This window comes from Glycine max, chromosome 6 (assembly GCF_000004515.6).
Source record: "Glycine max cultivar Williams 82 chromosome 6, Glycine_max_v4.0, whole genome shotgun sequence".
In the NCBI taxonomy this organism is placed as follows: Eukaryota; Viridiplantae; Streptophyta; class Magnoliopsida; order Fabales; family Fabaceae; genus Glycine; species Glycine max.
In genome coordinates this window covers 9,045,317-9,058,395 of record NC_038242.2, presented here as the reverse complement: position 1 = coordinate 9,058,395, position 13,079 = coordinate 9,045,317, and the positions used below count along the sequence as shown (strand labels likewise).

Here is a 13,079-nt window from a genome sequence, read left to right as displayed (position 1 = left end):
CTTTCAAAATGAATTTTTAGAGCCTCTTTTGCAACAATATTCAAACTATATTAGTTCTTTTTTAGGCAGAACTGCTCTACTTAATTTGTTGCCTTTAAGCAAGCTTCATTTGCACAACACTGATTTATTCATGTTCATTGTGGGTTGTTTTGTATCGTCTTGATTTGATTTGAGTTGCTTTTGGACAAGTGTTGATCCAGAAAGAATAACAAAGGGAAGAAAAAAAATGAAGAAAAGTCTAGGGCTCTATCATGTTTATTTTGTAATTGTAGGATGATTTTTGTGTTGTAAATAGTCATAGGATTGCTAATATATATGTAGCTATTTAGCTTTAATTTGGGTGTGCGTAGCGTGTCTGAGTTGCTAGTGTTTGTTTGTTGTGCATTATTGGGACATTCTTTATTTAGCATTTTACGCTCGCGTAATGTTGTTGGGTATTTTCAATTAATGGTATTTTGAATAAAAAAAAAAGAAACAAGTGGGATAGATCTGGATGCCTAATATATGTATTGGAAATATATGATTAAATTTGTATTAAAATCTCAAACCTTAAAACGGAATACCTTTTTTTTTTTAAAAAAATGGAATACTCAAAAGTTGAATATGTAAGCTAATTAGTCAGAAGTTTTGTATATATGGTGAATCGAAAGCAAATCAGGTCACTCATCAATAATGACGCAAATCTAAGTGACCACTATTTATATGATAGATTCCATCGATCGTCATGCCACTTATCCCACTAATTGCATGGTTCAACATGTTCATGACATTGACCTCAGAATTTTGGATCAGTGTGAATAATCGTACGGGGATGCTACACCAATTTCTAATTCAACAAAGAGGCCTGCTTAGTTTTGCTGACTTTCTCATTGATATTGTGCCTTCCACATCACTTCTTTCACCATGGTGGTGGACTATAATCAAGCCTTATTATTGATGTGAAAAATATAATTAACCCTTAGTATCATTGGTATCATTCTTAGGAGCTGTGACCGGTAGTTGCCGTTGGTCTTCAGGAGAAGTATCCTTTGTAAGGGACGGTGGCATTGGTCTTCCGTGGCATTCTTTATATTTTCCCCACACAACAAGATAGAGCCCAAGAACCACAACTATCGCTCCAATAATACTGATATCATTCAAATTCAGCAGAAAAATAAGGGAGATGAGGTCAATGTATTCTTAAAAGAGAGAAAAAGAGGGACAATTAAGATGAGAATCGTATTGAATTGATGCGTATTTGCTAGTTAATTTGTAGTACCTTCCAAGGTAGAGTTGTTCAGATAGGACTATGCAGGCCAAGGTGGTAATAATGATCATACGCAGGGGATTAAAAGCAGTTACAATAACTGGGCCCATTGATTTTATGACCATGCCTTGTATGTAATACTGAACTCCAGATGTAACTATTCCCTGTAATAAGTTAAGATAAGGTTAAATAGATAAAAAATAACCATGTACGAATACAATAACATATATATATATATATACACACACACAGAGGTAAATTATGCTAACCCAGTGCGGACGCTGGTTAAAGAACTAAATTAAAAGGAAAAAAAGCACCAACCGCGTAAGCAGGAGCAAAGAGTCGAGTATCCCAACCAAGGGCCCAGGTATGAGGATGGTGGCGTTCAGCGATGGCTGCTACAACAGAGCTTTGAAGTGCACCAACAAAGCAAACCCAAGTGGCCAGCGACATCTCTGTTGGGTATTTTCTCAATGTTATGGTCTACATATAAATCACCAAACCATGCATCATTTCCCTTAGGATATCAATAGATATGTGATCTTATTTGATCTTTAAAATTAAAATAGTAGGAAGTTGGAACTATATATATACTATACGTACATATGTTCCATATATTGCCACCTGCATCAACTTACTTGTAATATGTAAAACGCAGAAAAGCCGGCACAACCAATGAGGAGGAAACATGTCCCCAGGATCCAGTGGTTACCAGTGGGGCTGTTCACATTCTCGGGTTGGCCAGCATGGCTAGTTGAAGATCCCATGACACTAACTATGGGACCTTTGTATAGTGCCATTAGCAAGGTGCCTCCAAAAGTTACTATTGTTCCAATCACTTTAGCTTGACATGCTACTTCCTTCATCTTCATGTGCTCCAATCTGTTCAGTATAATAAATTTTACGTGTATGATTCTCTGTGTTACTTGACAAACAGAAACTAAATTCTTTTTTTGTGCTTTTGTCTTGCTTACATATGCACATGTTTAACTCTGTTTTGTGATTTAGATCCGAAGAAAAGAATCAGTAGATTGTACATATTTTAAAGTCAACTTACTTTAGAAGTCTTTGATAAAAAAATTATTAATTAATATTAAGTATATATGTGCAATAATTTCTATTTCTTATTGATAATAGAGTTGTTATTTTTTAATATGCAAAAATATTTTTGAATCTTTTAGCACTCCACTATAAAATAGAGAATTAATGGGTTTTTTTTTCATTGTTGACTCTTTAATTTGAGTAAAAATATTGACTATTAACTCTTGCCATGAATAATCAATATTAAAATATAAATATCTATTGTTATATTTTATGTAGATAAATTTGTTCTACAAATAGCCAATGAGATGAATTAACGAGTGACAATAATAATAAAGCGAGTATCTATGAGTTTTATGAATAGTTGGGAATCTAATCATGCCCACGTTATTACCTATTCATGTTCCATAAATAAAAGGGTAGAAAATAGATTCATTATTTTATCTTAAATACCATTAAATTATCTAAACTCAATTCGTAACATGTTTTAATCAGGGAAAAAGTTTTATTTTCCCATCCCTAGATAAGGAGACTGGAATTTACAGTTCGTTTTTTTTTTCAAAGTTTTTCTTTTTCTCTTTTTAAATTAAGAAAAATGATACATAAAGGTTAATAAGAAAGGACATCACTTCGTTCCAAGGTTACGTCATATCAAGTTTCAAAAAATAATTTAACGTTACATGTAACTGATAAATCTGAATTAAGGTTAGCATTGAAAATTAGATTTTAAAAGATTTATTTTTTAAAATAATAAATTAAAATCGATTTAATGTTCTATTTACAAATATTATATAAGTGTCATAATTTAAAAATAATAAAATATAGCTTTTTTTCTTTTCTTTTTTAAATCATATATATTCTAATACGTATATAGTACTAAAAAGTTAGCACCTGTGCGACTTGAACCTAAACTTTTCTAATGTTGAGTTTGGATAGATTCTTTGGAATCATGTAAAGAACATTAGGCGCGACATAAAATTAGATTATCTGTATTTTCTATCTTTCATATTTTGTTTCTTCTCTTCTAAACATCCCATATACTACTATATATAAATGAAGAGTTTTGATTAACGTACAAAACTGGAGTGGACCATCGTTTGTAGAGTCTTTAGTATTTATTGTATAATCTTTTTGTATCGTTTAATTGACGTACGCAACTTACTTTAGAATGACTGCCATAACAAAAGTAACAGAGGGTGCGGAGTTCATCACAGCAGATAGGAACGACGCCGACGTGAATTTCATGCCCAAGAGTGCGAAGCACTGATCCAGTATTATTCTGTATGCAACACCATATAATTAATTTAATTAACCATGTGTATCTAAAGGAGTTACACTAAATACATAATAACAAACTGGAATTTGAATATCGTATTAATATTTTTTTGTCTATCCATATTATATTTAATGTAGTTGTATATTTACAAATAGAATCTAAGATCACAGCTGTAACAATTGTATGTAAATTAATCCACGTGTTCAATGATAATATCATATTAATTTTAACTTCTTATAAGGGTAAGAAAATCATTACTCGAAGAAAGCCAGCGCCATAATCTCAGAAAATATCCGGACAGTCATCTTGGGCCTAACCTTCCTGCAAAAACAATATTTCTTTTAGTAGAGCTGAATATTCTTCATGGGATGTATCTTTATTTCTACTTTAGAACAGAAAACATTACACGCAAAAAAGTATATATTATATTAAATGATGTATGTGCATGGTTGTTGTTAATTAATTACATGAATGAGTATGAGAAGTAAGGTGAAAGAGACCTTTCAAGAACAAATGCGAAGGGAGCAAGAGTTATAGAGGCGATGGCATTACGGTAGACAATGAACACGTAATGACTCATACCCTTCTTTATAGCATCCATGGCAAATATGAACATTCCTGCAGACCCAAATTGAACTGCCAATAACATCAGATAGGGCTTTGCATTTGTGAACCACGTACCCATCTTAATAATCTTATGTGTGTGAGAAGTGAAATATCTTATGCTTGCTTTTGTTTATCTGCAATGTTCAGTGCGAAAGCAGGCATGGCCGTCTTAATATTTATACCCAACCGGTGAATATATTTAATAAAAGACAAATAATCCAAAAAAGTTGCTTAATATTCTCTACATTATACGATCCCAGCAGCAGTAAGATTAAAAAGCGAAAGTAAACCGTGTGCTGACTAATCATCCAAGAGGGATTGTTAGTGTGCGTAAAATTTCCGCAATTAGGTTCGGCTTGGTAGAATCCCACTGATGATCAAAATAATATCTCATTTTCTTTTTAAGCAAATTGTTATTAAGAAACAGAGCATAAAGAATACCCTAACTCATATACAAAATATTTACTAGACTCAATTGGAGATGTGAAATAAACAAAACTACAGGTTCCATGCACTAATTAGAAAAAAGAATAAAGAACATTATTCTTAGAGCCTTAGTGGCCTGCAATAATGTTCGAGATCTACTCATGTTTAGGAGGTTCATGATATTTTTTTATGATGCAGGGCTTTTGACTTTTTCATGAACAAAGGTCAGATAGTCATCTCATATAATGAATTTGACATACCGTATTTTCAATTTAAGCGTATTTTTTACTAATGAATTTGTTAACTTATCCGGAAAAGAAATCAAATATAAAGTACTACTGAAATTAAAAGGAATATTTAAGTACAGTATATCTATTCAGAATTTGCTGAAAAAAAAAGTACAGTATATTATTATGCATAATTTAAGTAAACGATATCATAACATGTCATATATTATTGTGCATTTTGATCTGCACTAACCATGGCTCATATCATAGCATGTCATATATTAAAAGATTCACGTCCCATTACAGAGTGTACCTACTCTAGAACCCTAGGTACCACACTACCACATATCCTCTCTTCCCTCTTTATTTCCACCTGTCCCTTAAGGACTAAACACCAATATTTTATTCACTAGTTTTATTAATTTTTTAGAGAGAAATTTATCCTAACTAAAATAGTTTTAAATTTTATTTTCCTTTTAAATTTCATGAAACCATCACTTTGCTCTCAATTTTACGTAATTTTTTTTATTAAATGGTTATAATTTATTATTTACGATATTATTATATTTAGTATTAATAATTATTTCAATGTCTCATTTATTTAGTAAATGATTTATTTGTTTTAAATGTTAGATATTAATCACCAAGTCATTAGTTCGAGTGATATTGAACTCAGTCAAAAATATGATTACATAAGAATATCACACTAAAAATGATCAGTCAGATTTTTCGATATAGATATAGATTAATCATTATCAAATATGATAGATACTCTATACCAATATTATAGATACCAAAAAAACAAATAAAAATGTTTCATATTAACTATTTCTAACATGGGTTAATAATAATGAGATTTTAAGGCTCAAATCTGAAAATGGACCTCACTCTTTAATCTAATCATTCTTTTAAAAATGTATATATTTTTACCAAGTTAATGTGACCCAAGTTAAAAAGCTCCAAAGTTCTCATAATATATATTGTTATATTTAATCATCATGAATTTTTTTATTTCTCTATAAAAAAATTATAATTATTATTATTGTTATTATTATTATTATTATTATGCTGTTGCAATTAATTAAATTAATAAGTTTGGGCTCTTAAGTCTTAGTGTCCGGCCCAAATAGTATTCCGTTCTCTTAAGATCTCCGTTCTTACACTGATCCGGTACAGCAAGGCCTAAGAAGGGGAGTTTTACATTTTTTCCGCGACCCACATCGCAACTGTCTTCTTCCTTGCTTCCCGGTGATTCCAATTTCATTTTCTTCTCATTCACAAATATTTTTTCAATTAATTAGAAAAAAAACCGACAAAAACTCTCTGTACGTGATCACTCCCCCACCAACCACACACATGTAAAGTAAACATAATTTTTTTTAAGTAGTCATATTATCATAACTGATCACTTTTTAATCTTCACCATTCATATATAAACCTATGATCCAAATTAGCCTTGGCGATTAAATTTAGCATACCAATGTCTTTTTATTTGTCTCAATTAGTATTTTTGTCTTATATATCTACTGCGTATAACCATTATTACCAAAGCTTCATCTGCATATGTAAAAGAGATTTTTAACAAAGATACTTTATTTAGATCTTTGCAGCTATCTATGTGCATAAAATATTTTTTATTGGGATATTCCATGTATATATGTTTCCTCTGAAGAACATTAGAAACAGAAGTAGAAAAAAATATAAAATAGCTATAGTGATTGTCTACATTTAAATTTAAGTGATCTGATCTGACTATAGCCAAACTGAAAAAGAGATCCTTTTGGTTTTAAACGTACTCTTAATAACACTAAAACCTTGAAAAGGAGTTCAAACTTTGCAGAGTAATCATGTACTTATCTATTGTCTCGGAGATCATGCAAATATAGTAGTGGGGAGCATAACAAACCAAAAGAAGGCAAAAGACGCATATAGATTGATTAAACAAGATTTTAGTTCTTGCTTTGTTGACGAAAATAGCTAAGGAGTTGAAATGGTGGACCAAGAAAGAAAATTAAAGATCAAAATAAAATTATAAAATCATAAACCACAAATCAAAGTAATACTTATAGCTTCCTAACTACTACAAAAATAATCTTTAACATTTAATTTAACACACTCTACAAAGTTTTACATATTTCCGTAATGTATATGTAAATGCCAAAGATTAGTAAAATTTCTATCATTAATTTAAATAAACAAATTATTAGTTAGCCGTTAACGTCGAGTTTGTAAAATTTGAACACAGTTCATTTAAATAATCATACAAAATCTTTTTTTATTTTTATGAACGCACACACGATCTCAAACTTCAACTTGTTAATTTAATTAAATAAAAAATCTTGATTGAACATTTAATGTGTTGAATATTGAATCAAGGACCATTGAATTTTGGAGGTATAATGTGAGACTTTTAGAGACTTTGATTCTCTAGATTCTATGATCACTTTGATCACAGTATCAACATGTATGTTGAATTTTTTATTATTTTCAATGAGATGCACCATGTATGAAGTAATGAGTTTATATATATCATCATAGAAATAGATTCCTTAGTTGCTAACCACCTGATTGGGCAACACTCATCTTGGTTTCATCCATTTGTGACAATAATTATATTTTTTAAGTCACTCTTAGTTCTCCAATGAAAAGTTTGTATCATCCACACTTTACATGAAGCGAATGTTTATGTTGATATTCTTGCCAAGAAGAAAAATTTCACCAATATGCCATTGGTCACGTTATAACTTTCTCTTTCCACTTATAATCTGCTTTTTTCTTTTCTTTGTTAATAAAAGAATAATTTACAAATAATTCAACTTATTTACACGCTTACCTATAAGGCTGCAAATCTTACGTAGGATGAAGAGAATACAATCATAGGTGGTGCAATGAATAAAAGAGGGAAAAAAAAGAACAACTTAAATTTGGTGACTTTGTGAAAGAAAAATCACGTAAAATTTCCTCAATTTAGTCCATTAGATAAATTTGATGGCTCGAATTTTGCCACTAATTTTAGAATTATTTTAATTTAATTATTAATGTAGTTTTTATATTTTGGGTTTACTATCATTTTGATTCTTAAACTTTTTAGGGTTTGTGTTTTTAATTTTTAGTCTAAATTTTGATTGATATATCAAAATCTGTGAATTTTTTTATCCGTAACCACTTTTATAAACAACTTTAATTGTCAAGGAACCTATCTTTCGCATAAAGTTAATTACAATGCCATTGGAATAATTTTATCTATTATCTCATTTTCTTGTAGTGATGCATGAGTTCATGAAAGGGGTTTCCCAGTGGGTGACTTATTATTAAAGTTTAAGGTCTAGTTTGAATAATTTTTTAATAAGTATTTATAAGAAAACAAATAAAAAAATGAAATATGTTTTTCTCTTAAACTTGAATTAGTTTATGCATAAGTTAAAAAATATTTTTTTAAAAAAATCAATGAAAGAATTTCTATATATTAGCTTTTAAAAAAATTATTTCATTTGTTTCCTTATAGAAAAAAAAATTATCACAACAAAATCTAATGTGATTGGTCCAATTCTACTAGTGGTGTGACGGCGGGTGCACTCTTCCATGACCTCACTAACCAGTACTTCGGCCTTTAGTTTTGTTCGGAATATTTTGGTACGAAAAGTGTGCGTTCTTATGGCCTTAGGGCTTTTCTACCGTGTTTTTATGCAGAAATAAACAAGTGGCCTGGGATGGGATAGAGGTGGATCGATTCTTAATACATGTGCTGGAAATGTATGATTAGACTTGTATTAGAAATTAGCATCTCAAACAAATGGAATAGATTTTCTCGAATCGAATACTGAAAAGTTAAATACGGAAGCAAATAAATAAGCCAGAAACTCAATATATATTGTATGGTGAATCGAAAGCAAATCAGATCACACACACACACACATATATATAATATGATGCAACTCTAAGTGACCACGACTTATATAATAAGTTCCATCGATCGTCATGCCACCTACAATTGTATGGTATAACAAGTGCATGACATTGACCTTAGAATCTTTATATCTATCAATGTACGGGAATGCCACTCCAATGCCTAACTCAACAAAACTGAAGGCTTACTAAATTTTGCTGATTTTCCCATTTTGTTATATTATGCCTTCCACATAACTCTTCTCATCATGGCGAAAATAACTAAGCCTTATTATTGATGTAAAGAAAAAGTTAAGTCTTATTATCATTCCTAGTAGCTGTGACCGGTAGCTGCCGTTGGTCTTCTGGAGGGTTATCATTTGCAGAGGACGGTGGCATTGATCTTCCGTGGCATTCCTTATATTTTCCCCACACAACAAGATAGAGCCCAAGAACCACAACTGTTGCTCCAATAATACTGATATCATTCAAATTCAGCACAAACATAGGAAAAAATTCGGTCAATATATTCTTAAATGATAAAAAAAAAGAAGGGAAAGTTAAGATGAGAGAGTATATATTGAGTTGTAGCATTCGCTAGTAAATTTGTAGTACCTTCCGAGGTAGAGTTGTTCAGATAGGACTATGCAGGCCAAGGTAGTAATAATGATCATACGCAGGGGATTAAAAGCTGTCACAATAACTGGACCCATGAGTTTTATGACCACGCCTTGTATGTAATATTGAACTCCAGATGAAACTATTCCCTGTAATCAATTAAGACAAGGTAACAAAAAATAAAAAAATCATGGCTGCAATTATTAATTATACAACTTTGATAAGTACGTTATCTTTCATTTTCGGCTCAAATAGTTGTGATAGAATAGATACTTATTACTGTACGTAGTTACTACCGCACTATGTATCCAATTCAAAAGCACTAACCGCGTAAGCAGGAGCAAAGAGTCGTGTATCCCAACCAAGGGCCCAGGCATGAAGATGGTGGCGTTCTACGAAGACTGCTACAATAGAACTTTGAAGTGCACCAACAAAGCAAATCCAAGTGGCCAGGGACATCTCTGCTGGGTATTTTCTCAATGTTATGACCTACAATTATAATAACCAAATAATGCATCATGGCCTATATACATATATGTTACGTATATTTTCCCTAGCAGCAACTTACTTGTAATATGTAAAACGCAGAAAAGCCTGCACAACCAATAAGGAGGAAACATGTCCCTATGATCCAGTGGTTACCGCTGGGGTTGGTGACATTCTCAGGTTGGCCAGCGTGGCTGGCTGAAGACCTCATAACACTAAGTACTGGGCCTTTGTATATTGCCATTAGCAAGGTCCCTCCAAAAGTGATTACCGTGCCAATCACTTTGGCTTGACATGTTACCTCTTTGATCTTCATGTGCTCCAATCTATTCAGTATAATAAATTAGATGTATCGTTTTTTTATCAACAAAAAAAATATTATTTGTTAATTTTTGTTTGTGGAAAAATTTAAATTGATGATCTCTTTCTTTCTTATTTTTATTCAATTACCAAATCAATCTTATAAATATATTGTGTATGAACCTGTTATAATATCAATTATTATATTTATCAACTCTATATTGATTTTTTTTATATCGGACTCTGCCAAATTTATCTCTATATATCCTGGCTAAAACTTATGGTGTTCCCTCGGTCACTATAATTTCAGAGCTTTTATATTTCATAAATATTAATTCAACTTCTATCCCATGCACTAACTACATAGGTTAACAAATAGAAAATTTTAATGTAATAAATAATTTTAATTTGTTATTGATAAAATAGTTCCTTTTTAATAGAAAAATATTTTTGAACCTTTAAGCACTTGGCGAATAAAATAGAAAATTAATATTGTTTTTTCTTCTATTTTTGACTCTTTAATTTGAGTTTAAATATTGATTATTAACTGTTCCGATGAATGATCAATATTTAAAATATAAAATGTATTTAATTGTTGAGTCTTTCTTATGCACACCTTGTGCTCATTTTAAAGACATTTTCTAATTTAGCAATGAAATTCTTTTGCTTATAAAAAATATATTAAATATAAAATATTAGTTGTGACTTTTTTTTAAAAAAAATGTTTCATTTCATAAAGATAAATTGTTTCTACAAATACCCATTGTCAAGTATATATATAAGAAGGAGATAAGGAGTAACAATGACAATGAGACAAGATAGGTATAGATTAATAGTAATCTCTTGTCTTATAGCCGTTTGAGCATTAAGCAGGTATCTATATATATGAGGGAATTTATAAATATTTATGCATATTTGTTAAAATATATTTTTTTAGAAATAAAAAATAAAACAAAAAAGAACTTAAATTCATTAATGCTTGGTAGCATACATATACTAATTAAACACGTACAGTCAAACTCTTGAGTCTTGATATATGTTTAAGAGGCATAATTATTTGGTAACAACATCTGACGTTATGTTTCGAATATATTCTCTACCATATAAGTAAAAAAACTAATGTACTAAAAAAAGATATTCTCAAACATATTACTCTAAAATTAGTACCTATGTGACTTAAACCTAAACTTTTAGACTGTTGTGTTTGAAACAATGGAACAAAATTTTGTGAAAAAATGAAAAGAAAAAAAATATTTTAAAAATATATTGTTTTCTTCTTTTATCTTTCTATTTTTCTTCTTCAACTAAATGTAAAGATACATTATTATCCTCCTAAACATCCATATATAAGTTAAGAGTTTTGACTAACCAATCACGGGTGGACGATTTTGTTAGTCTTTTGTATGTATTATATACTCTATTAATACTTATTATTATTATTTGAATAAATTATATTGGCATTCCTTATATTTTCATCATATTTCTTCTGATTTTTTTTCACTTTTATACTAACCCTCTTTATTATTATTTAAAAAACATTACATTAACACCCTTTATACATTATATTAACTCTTCTTAATTGTTTAAAGAAACATTATACTATATATTCTTGTAAGAGAGATTTCTCCAAACGTTAGAAAAACAAGAGAGTTGTGCGCATTCTCAAGAAATAATAGGAATGTGAGATAATTCACTCTTTTTTTTTTTTTATCTTTCTTTCTATTATATTATATCACATATTGTACTTACACTTTTATATCTTCAATTTATCTTTCTTTCTCTAAATATTGAATAAAGTTTGGTGTACATTTATACCTTGGATTGATGTTTTGTTCGAAAATTAGTACAATTAAATTTGGGTTTTTCTTTTGTCATTTGATTGACTACTTACTTTAGAATGACAGCCAACAAAAAAGTAACAGAGGGTGCGGAGTTCATCACAGCAGATAGGAAAGATGCCGACGTGAATTTCATGCCCAACAGGGCAAAGCATTGATCCAGTATTATTCTGTATGCAACACCATATAATTAATTTAATTAACCATGTGTATCTAAAGGAGTTACACTAAATACATAATAACAAACTGGAATTTGAATTTTCATATATATATGTAAGCATAAGATAATCATTAATTACTCGAAGAAAGCCAGCACCATAATCTCTGAAAATATCCGGACAGTCATCTTGGGCCTAACTTTCCTGCATAAACATCATTTCTTTTAGTTGAGCTGAATATGCTTCATTTTAACTTCATTTCTACTTCAGAACAGAAAGTGTTACACGCAAAATAACACCGAAACTGAATTAAAGACTACATATTAAATCATGTATACGCATGCATGCATGCATGTATGCATGATGTTCAATTAATTGTTCATTATGGGAGGTAAGGGGAAGAGACCTTTCAAGAACAAATGCAAAGGGAGCGAGAGTTACAGAGGCGATGACATTACGGTAGACGGTGAACACGTAATGACTCATACCCTTCTTGATGGCATCCATGGCAAATATGAACATTCCTGCAGACCCAAATTGAACCGCCAATAACAGCAAATACGGCTTTGCATTTCTCAACCACGTACGCATCTTATTCTTATTATTCCTCCCTCTCTCTCTCTGGTGAACACTACGTGTGTGACAAGTGATTGAAATTGCTTTTGATTATCTGCAATGTACTGCAAAACCAATGCTGGCCATCTTAATATTTATACCCAACCGGTGAATATGTTTTTTTTTTAATAATAAATTTATATATATAGTCGAAAAAGTTGCTTAATAATAATATTCTCTACTTTATATGTTCCCGGCAGCGCTTAGATTAAAAAGGGAAATAAACAACAGTGAGCTGAGTACATCCAATTGAGGGGTGATCAGTGAGCGTATAATATCCGCAATAAGGTTCGGCTCTATCCCACTATTCTAAATGACATTTCTGTGTTTTTAATTTCGGTTCTTTAAAAGAATTTA

General features: G+C 30.6%; 2 protein-coding genes across 2 annotated transcripts; both read right to left on the bottom strand.

The window, feature by feature from the left end:
- Positions 1–604: 604 nt before the first annotated feature.
- Positions 605–4,319, bottom strand: LOC102665912 (WAT1-related protein At4g08290). Its single transcript, XM_006581517.3, has 7 exons — positions 4,064–4,319; positions 3,822–3,884; positions 3,450–3,566; positions 1,885–2,128; positions 1,568–1,729; positions 1,259–1,410; positions 605–1,126 (listed from the first exon to the last, which is right to left on the bottom strand). Exons 1-7 carry the CDS (start codon positions 4,246–4,248, stop codon positions 952–954), a joined length of 1,098 nt encoding a protein of 365 aa, XP_006581580.1. The 5' UTR covers positions 4,249–4,319; the 3' UTR covers positions 605–951.
- A 4,364-nt stretch (positions 4,320–8,683) lies between these two features.
- On the bottom strand, positions 8,684–12,773 carry LOC100776215 (WAT1-related protein At4g08290). The gene is made up of 7 exons (XM_003526577.4): positions 12,514–12,773; positions 12,249–12,311; positions 12,003–12,119; positions 9,894–10,137; positions 9,653–9,814; positions 9,323–9,474; positions 8,684–9,185 (listed from the first exon to the last, which is right to left on the bottom strand). The coding sequence occupies exons 1-7, from the start codon at positions 12,696–12,698 to the stop codon at positions 9,020–9,022; spliced, it is 1,089 nt and encodes a 362-aa protein (XP_003526625.1). The 5' UTR covers positions 12,699–12,773; the 3' UTR covers positions 8,684–9,019.
- Positions 12,774–13,079: the final 306 nt, after the last annotated feature.